This window comes from Euphorbia lathyris, chromosome 2, assembly GCF_963576675.1.
Source record: "Euphorbia lathyris chromosome 2, ddEupLath1.1, whole genome shotgun sequence".
NCBI classification, from domain to species: Eukaryota; Viridiplantae; Streptophyta; class Magnoliopsida; order Malpighiales; family Euphorbiaceae; genus Euphorbia; species Euphorbia lathyris.
The window spans coordinates 124,078,523-124,087,486 of NC_088911.1; the positions used below are offsets into that span (position 1 = coordinate 124,078,523).

Here is an 8,964-nt window from a genome sequence, read left to right on the forward strand (position 1 = left end):
GTAATGGTGATGGGTATTACTTTGAGAATAAAATAATCTAATGGATGAAGCCAAGAAGGAAAAGGTTAGATCACACATCACCACCACCACTACCAACGATAAAGACTACTCCAAAAACAAGTTAACTTTAACTAGGCAATTAAAGTGAGAGCCACACATACATAACATAACATGATAATATATGGAATAAAATTTGTATGTGTTCCATTGACCTTGGGTGCATGGTGGATTGTTTCCAAATTGAAAGCAACTTTGATTAAGAGGTGAAAATGCTTTAGATACCATTCTTTGGCCATTGGCCACTTTGCTATATATATAAAAGATGTGTGATAATTTGAAGTTAGCTTCTTGAAAATTTGAATGCTTGAAAGAAAACAAATTAAGGACGATCAGGAGTTGGCGAGCCCATTTCGATGTTTAAGTCAGCAAAGCTAAATGAGGAGAATTATATTGAAAAATTATATAGTTGAAACAAACAACGAGAACATTACCTTTTAGTGTACTATGTACATTATTATTTATAAGATGATAGGATGGCGTGTCCTAAACGAGTTGGAGCCACGTGACATCTGCTTAATGATGGAGGTCTGTTGTCAACCTAAAACGATTGTATCGACTGTAACTGTTGTTCCATAAATCAATGCATAAGACTCGAGTTGAATGTGTTTGATCCTGAGGTATTCATTGACTGGTCCACGTGGTGTTGGCGGTTACTGTTTTGAGAGGGATTACCTTGTTGGACCACATGTAATACGATGATTGTGTATGATATTAGATGTCTCTCCTGTGAAAGTGATAAACCAAAGTGCTTTGGCTTCGTTATTGCAGATGAATGACAGATAAATTTCCTAATTGGAGCTTCAACTTATATCCGACTGAAGTTAACCTTCGATCATGGTGTGAGTTGGAATTATCTTTTGGTCAAATTATTCTTGTTGATGTGTTGGCACGTGCCTTCCATTCTTTAGGTGAAGTAGGTATGAGAACTGATAGAGGCATGTGATAGTAGTGTTAATGCTAACAGACCACGTGAAGTTGAAACGTGACATCACATTTCCTATATTAAAGACTATTGTTCTGAATTCCTAACAAATGTCAACTTGACGTGCTTTTTCTCTTTGATCGATGTCGTTAGTGAGGTCGTTGTTTTGACGTTGAGTAACTTTGAAACTGTGTAATTAATACTAACCACTTTCTTTATTGCACCGTCTCCATATCCTCCTTTTGAAGTTTATAAAAAGGAGAAGATTGGACTTGTGGGTATTCTTGTGCACTTCATAATTCTTTCAAGCTTCCTACAAGTTATTCTTCAAAACCTAATAAGTTTCTGTCTCTTTTTTCTTCTTTTTGTTGATTTTCTTTTGTTGTATGGAAGGAAGGTTGCTTCGAAAAAAACTCTAAGAAATCTATTGATATTGAAAACTTCAAAGATTGTACCCCTTATCAACATCTAAGACATTACCATGACACTTAAAAAATCGAAATTCAGCAAAGACATTAGGAAGTCAAAAGACATGGAGAAAGTTGTTGCTTCCAAACAAACTAATCCGCAAGTTTGGGAGCAACATTCAACTTTGACTGCTCAATAGCTAAAAAACATTGTGGTTGCTTATCCTAAGCTTAATTTAATGGAGGCAAGCCTTTTAACAAAAGAAGCAAGGTTTTTTTTTTTTTATAGTTCTGATTGTCATTTGAAGGTGTTTTCTTTACTGATGAAGTGGGGGTTGAGATTGCCCCTCTAAGACAGAATGGTCAATGTTCTGAAGGAATTCAACATCTGCCGATGTCAGATCTCACCAAACGCATGACTTGAATTCCTATCCTTCGTCAAGATCTGTGAAGAGCTCGAGATTAATTTGACTCGACCTTTGTTTCGGTCCTATTGGAAACCCACAGAGAAAGTCATGGACGATGTGATGTATTAGTAGATGAACACGCGCCGAAGGGCATACTTTACTAGAAAAAGACAAAGTGTGAATGACTTCAAGCCAAAGTGGTTTTGGCTGATGGATAACCCTACCCTTAAGGATGGTATTTACGCCGATGGTTTTTCCTTTCATACCACATGGAATGAAGATCTAAGTAACGCGTGCACTTAGAAGATTGAACAAGAGCTGACGGATGAAGAGGAAGCTGATCGTGATCGTGAGCTCCTTCTTTAGTACTCCGTCCAATGGAACTACCACGAAATGTTAAAGATGATCTAGAAGAATACCCCTTTCCATTCGTAACTCGAAAGGGAAATTTGTTTATAAATATATGAAGTGCTACAAAAAGCTTTACCAAGGTGAAATACTTTTTAACTTCCTTTTTGTTTTCAGTTTTGAATCCATGCACTTCCTTTTCAACCCGACTAAAAAAATTTCATAATAAAAACATACAAAACAATTAAACACAAACTAAGAACATAAAAACATCAAATTAAAAAAAATGAGATTACAAATATTACAAGATTGTTGTAGAAATCTAAACCGGTGCTACGTTTATAGTCGGAATAACTCGAGTTTCTAATGGGTTCAAGTGGCATCATGAATAAAGGGATTTTTTTTGTTCTGTCAAACCAAAAACCACAGTAACTTTAGGGAAGTTCTATCATTGTTGAATTAATCTAATGCTTCCCATTCAACTTTTTTCCTCATATGGACTTTCAAATGGCCTACAAAAAAAAACCTTCTATATATTGTACGTGGAGAGTAAATTTTCATACCAATTGTAACAACCTGGTCCAATACAATGTGTATGTTGTCCGTTTTGGCTCAAATCCAACACTTTGGCCCTCATAACTTTAAAACACGTCTACATGCATTTGATTCCTACCTTACTAATAAGGTCCATTCACTCTCTCTTAATTTTCGATATTGGATTCAGTTCATTCCCATCCTATCGTCATTCCTTAGGACCACAATTTGCTCAGACCTTCTATCTCGGCTCCAACCATTTCAAATTAGGTCGTTACATTATCACACACTTAAACTTGTGAATTAGACTTTTCACACCTTTATTTGTTAATTGGATAAATATCAAAGTTGATACCACACACACTATGAAGTCAAACTTTCACTTACATACATTTCAATGTCGTGTGGGTTTAAAATCGCCAAATTTAGGTATATAAGTAAGTTGAAGTGCAAGTTTAGGTGTCCAACGTCAAAAGTGATAAACTTATATGTACAATTATGCATTAAGTCTCTTTTTCTTTTTGTTTTTTTAAGGCCAATCAGTTTTTTCTTTTGTATGTAGGCCAATCACTTTAATTAACCTCCTAAGTGCTGATGAATACACTTCTTTTTTAAATATATTATTGAAAGTCCTAATAAATTATCTTGATCAGCCCAAAAGCACAGGTAAATGATGCTGGTGTTTCTATTGGAGTTGCAAAAGTAATAAATAATGAAAATTTAATTTATTCCCAAATAGGAGGAAGCTAATGGTGTGTTATGATGTAAGCCTCACAAATGATTCATAATTAATTATTAAGTAGTATATACGTTGATTATGTTCCATGAGGAGTCAACATGAACCAAAAGGATTAATGGAATGAGCAACAATTAGAGAAGGATTAGGAGAGGAAGCAGATCCACATGGCAATGGCAGAGGTTTATGAATACTTAAGGCATGAAACGTAAGAGCTCCACCTATAGCTCCTGCAATTGGCGCAACAATATATACCCAAATGTCTTTGAAATTCCATGAAACTATTGCAGGCCCTAATGATCTTGCAGGATTCAATGATCCTCCTGATACCGGCCTGCATCCAGTCAGGATAAATAAATAAATTACTCGGATGATGCCAAATCTTATAAACAATGTGAAATTACTGATGGACAATGGTTACATTTAGCCACGGAAGTTATTGTCCTTAATCTTATTTTATTTTTCAAATTTCTCCTCAGTGTGTGGGTGGCTGACATTACAATTTATGAGACTTTAAACAAAAATTACAATAATATGAATTATTTTAATTTATTAAAATATTTTTTAATACTATAATCCTACATTTAGAAATTAAATTAATAATTAATAGGAAAAATTACAATTTATGAAGGATTTTAAAATATCTATTAGTCCCTTACCCTTTTCAGGCCCTAAGCACAGTCATAGATTTGATCATATAGGCCTGGCTTGGGCAGTCCAGTCCATCCTTAATGGATTGGAGTTGTACAAAACATTTGATAAGATGTAATTTATTATTGGACTTTTTACTGTGGTTATTAAATTGCAATTAAATCATATCATCAAAATTAATTTTTAATACGTGACTATTTTTTATATAAAAAAAGTATAAAATTTTAATTTAATTTTACATTCAAATTCATAAATTCTAAAACCTTAAAAATATTTTTTAAACCCTTAATTTATAAACACTAATTCATAAAATATATTAAAAATAATAATTTTATTAGTTTAATATAATTAAAATTATTATTTGACATATTTAAAAGTGAATTTTGGCTTGGCAGTCCAGTCCATCCTTAATGGATTGGACTTGTACATGCTTATTTAACATTTGACATTTGATAAGATGTAATTTATTATTGGGCTTTTTATGTGATATCACAATTGGTTATTAAATTATAATTAAATCATATCATCAAAATTAATTCTTAATATGTCACCATTTTCTATATAAAAAAAATTATAAAATTCTAATTTAATTCTACATCCAAATTTATAAATTCTAAACCCTAAAAATATTTTTTAGACCCTTAATTTATAAACACTAATTCATAAAATATATTAATAATAATAATTTTATTAGTTTAATATAATTAAAATTATTACTTGACATAATTATAGATAAACTTAAAAGTGAATTTACATGTAAAGTTCTCTTTATTTTATTTTTCTACATGAAATAAGTTGAGATTGAGATCAAGTACCCAAGAACAATCCTTTTATATATATTCTTGGCTATATTTTATTTTGTATTATTATGTCAAATATTTTTTTTTGTTTGTTTAAGATGATGTCAATTGAGTTTTATAACTTTTGTTGAATAAATAACTAAATTTTAGTTTTTATAATTTTTATTATTTATAATTACAGTTTAAAATTAATTTATAGTTTTTTAATATAAATATATTAGTTGATTAGTTCCCTTACTTTGGCATAGCCTAGTCCGAACCCAATATTCATAGACTTAGATAAAATAATTTAGCATAAAATCTGGTTAATGCTACCTCATGAACTAGATCGTTAAATTTTCTGACACGACAATATAATTTATCTAGACAACTGACTTAGAGCCCTTAGAGCCAGGCCTGTATAGGCCCCTCTGCCCGTGGTGAGGGATGGAGATAGGGGGCTTGGAGGGGTCAGACCCCCGGCCGCTGGAACCATGCTTAGTGTAGATGGTTTTCAGCTTTCAAGAACTATTCCTATTATGGATTGTTTCGGTCCCCTGTTTTTGACAAATTAAAATTCGGAGTGGTTAATTAACTAATTTAGTTTGTATTTAATTACGAAATCCATCTTGATTAATATATGATATTCGATAAATTTCTTTTAACTTCATTCAAAACGACTCAATCTTATTTTTATAGTGCACATCTAGCTTAAGTTTGAGAAATTTTACATTAGTACATAAAAAATAGTTTTAGACCACTCAGATAGTAATATATATATATACATACGAAAAAACCGGAGCAAATTCGATTTAGCAAACTTTTTTCTTTTACGTAAGCATGTGTAAAATTTGGCCCCAATGATCAATCTTGTATTCGCAACTTGCATTATTTAAGAAGCATTGATTTTGCATATAATTGAAAGAGAATCCTAATCCAGACATTATATTTTTATGTACGCACCCTGTAATAAGTACTGCAAGTCCAATGGCAATTCCAATCACAAAACCAGACAGATGGATCACCTGCGGCTGCCAAATATTTAGAATTATAAGTGCTTTTATACTTGGGTGATAAATTCTAATATATACATATTCATTCTAATTAAGTCTGTCAGGCTTACTGAAGGATGGTATGTCAAAGCAGCAGCAAGGAACATGATGATGAAAGCTGCTATAAACTCAACCCAAAAGGCAGAACCACAGCCTATAAGTGGCCTTGTCGCTAAAAGGTCCGGTTTGATGCCATAGATATACTTTCCAGCATATGTTGCCAATACTGATCCACCTGTTTGAGCCAACACGTAGAATGGGACCTGTAATTAATTCAAAACATTTTACATTTTACGTATTTCCAATTCATTTTTCTACACATAAAATGTGATTTTACAATTAATTGGTGTAGGTACCTTGGACCATGGAAAATGACCAAAAGTTGCAAAGGCAATAGTGACAGCCGGATTGAAATGGCCGCCAGAAATAGGGCCTATAGCAAATATCAAAATAACCACTGTTAATCCTGCTGTGGTTGCATATTCCATCAAACCAACTTGCCCTCTTGTTAGCTGCGTTGCAGCTATGATCCCACACACGCAAAACATCAGTATAAATGTTGCCAACATCTCTCCCATTACCTGCAAAACCAATGTTTGTTATTAACCTCATTACGGATTAATCCAATTTGTGTTTTTATATTTTTCTTATTTGTCGATAAACAAATAATTATAAAAATGTAATTAAAACATATAATACTACCTCAAAATGAATTAATATTGAAAATATATATATTTGTATCATATATCCTTGAAAATGCGCACACAACAATATTTCCATGATAATATCATGGAAACAATTCAAACAAGTAAAATATAATGTACATATTATTCAAAAGTAAAACAAAATAATGTCCTTAAAGAATATAATTCATTAAAAACTATGAAATGATATCTTTAAAATTGTTAAACCATATCATGAAACAAGTCTGATCATGTGCCAATTTTGATTAGAGCATACAGAAATAATAATAAATACAATTTACCAACAACCATGCACAAATGTTCAATTGTAATAAAGCAAAATAATAATAATAACCGTAGGAAGTTTTGTGTGTTTTGATCCACCTAGGCAGCGAAAAAACTTACAAGGAGCCAAAACCCATCTACAGGGTTTAATCAGAAAAAATCTGAACGGATTCTTGGTTTAACACGTCTAGGTAATCTAGTTTCTTAAACAATACCTTAAACATCAAACAACTAATAGCAAAACTGAACCAAATTGGCTCTTCAACTAAAGTACCAGAATAGTATTTGACAGTGTGGCCAAATAGAACATATAAATTGGTACCATTCGAGTAGGATCGAGATCGAGTCCCTGAGGAAGGAAGCGAAATTTAGACAATTTGACAAAAGTATCTCCATGTATTGAACCTGCATTTGATCCAGCCTGTTGACATGAATCTCTGGACAAAGCACTAGGTGATGAACCATTATTATTAGAAATTTCAGAAGAAGTTTTATCTTGAAGAAGATGCTTCATTTTCATGATAATGTAACGAGACGAAAGAGTCGTCATCAACAATGGAAAAAAAATAGGAAGCAAGAGAGACTTTATTGGAGGTGCAGGAAAGCCAGGAAAATGCCAAATGCGAAATGCATGTTCAAACAATATAAAAAAGAAGAAGCTAAGTTAAGTTGTTTCTTTGCATTGCATTGAAACAGCGTAAAGAAAGTGGATTCTTCTAATTAAAGGAAAGAGTATTTGGTACGTAATATTATTTCAAATTAGATTAAGATGGGTTGCCAATTCAGTCTTCAACACTATTCTTGTGTTCTTCTTTAAATTACTAACTGTTTCTTCAGGTTAGTGCATCCATTTTTTACCTATAATTATTCTATTCTAACTACATTTTCATAATAATGCTTTGTTTTGCTATTTACGTGCTGTTTTTCTGTTATCTATCAAACTAACTAATTAAGAACACAACTTAACATTAATCTTTATATGTGGCATCTTACACTTCTAGTAATCACAGCTTTTATTTCTTAATCCCACACTAGTAAAAACATACTTGTTATATCATCAAATTAAGTCAATAAGTTATACTCTATGTAAACAAGAAGTATATGTGACAGATTGGTAAAGATTATTGCAGATTTTGCAATAAAAGTTAACAAATACGTAGTGTGTAATGAAATTTGGATTATGGTTTTATTCCCATTTGATTTGGACTGATTGAGGTCAATATTGGGCATCAAAGCCCATATGAATGTTTAATCCACAAATCAGATGGATCCATGACTCATGAATGGCGTTTACTGACCCCAATCCAGTATATATCATAAAAGGGTTTTGGGCTTTCTACACAGAAGTCATAATTAGTTATAATAATTATAAGTGAATCACATTATAATATCTTATTCTTAAGATGGCAACTACAGGAAACCCCCATTTTAGGTATATCAGTTATGCCTTATTTTTAGGAAGTATTTTTTTTTCTTTATGGAAAGAATTACCAACTTTTATTATTGCCTTAGTTAATTAGAATAAATATCTAATTAATTCCATTTGATAACTACTTATTCAACTCTAATCAGTACCTTCCTCTTTAATTTTGTTGTGCTTTCCACCAAAATAATAAGGGAAAATTATAAATCTGGGTCAAATGGGAAGCTCATTTACATATTAAACCCATTTACTAATTCTACTACATATCTAGACTGATTTTGTGTGACTTTCCAAAAATACCCCTGACCTTCCCACTTCCCCCCTATCTCCGCGAATCACCGCTCCCCCTTATCTCCTTGGTTATGCGAAAAGTTGCTCCTGCATTAATGATTTCAAGACTTTTGATCTTCCTTTCTTCCTTTAAATTGCACGAAATCTGCACCATTTCGTCAAAATCACAATGAATTTCTCGTTTTCCTCTTTTCATCTCTTGATTCTGCAACTTCCGAACCCTAAAAAACGAAGCCATGGTTTTTCATCTTCCTGTTCGTTGCTTGGTTTCTTTCTTCTTGTTACCATCAAAGAAATGGTTTTTCTACGTTATTTCCTTCGTTCTTCCCATGTTATCATATTGTTATTGTCGCTTTTGGGGGTGAAAGGGGCGAAAAATGTAAGTA

General features: G+C 32.3%; 1 protein-coding gene across 1 annotated transcript; it reads right to left on the reverse strand.

Annotated features, from left to right (window-relative positions):
* Positions 1–3,376: 3,376 nt before the first annotated feature.
* LOC136216687 (probable aquaporin NIP7-1) lies at positions 3,377–7,491 on the reverse strand. The gene is made up of 5 exons (XM_066003240.1): positions 7,187–7,491; positions 6,253–6,477; positions 5,968–6,159; positions 5,808–5,875; positions 3,377–3,748 (listed from the first exon to the last, which is right to left on the reverse strand). Exons 1-5 carry the CDS (start codon positions 7,412–7,414, stop codon positions 3,511–3,513), a joined length of 951 nt encoding a protein of 316 aa, XP_065859312.1. The 5' UTR covers positions 7,415–7,491; the 3' UTR covers positions 3,377–3,510.
* Between the last annotated feature and the right edge of the window lie 1,473 nt (positions 7,492–8,964).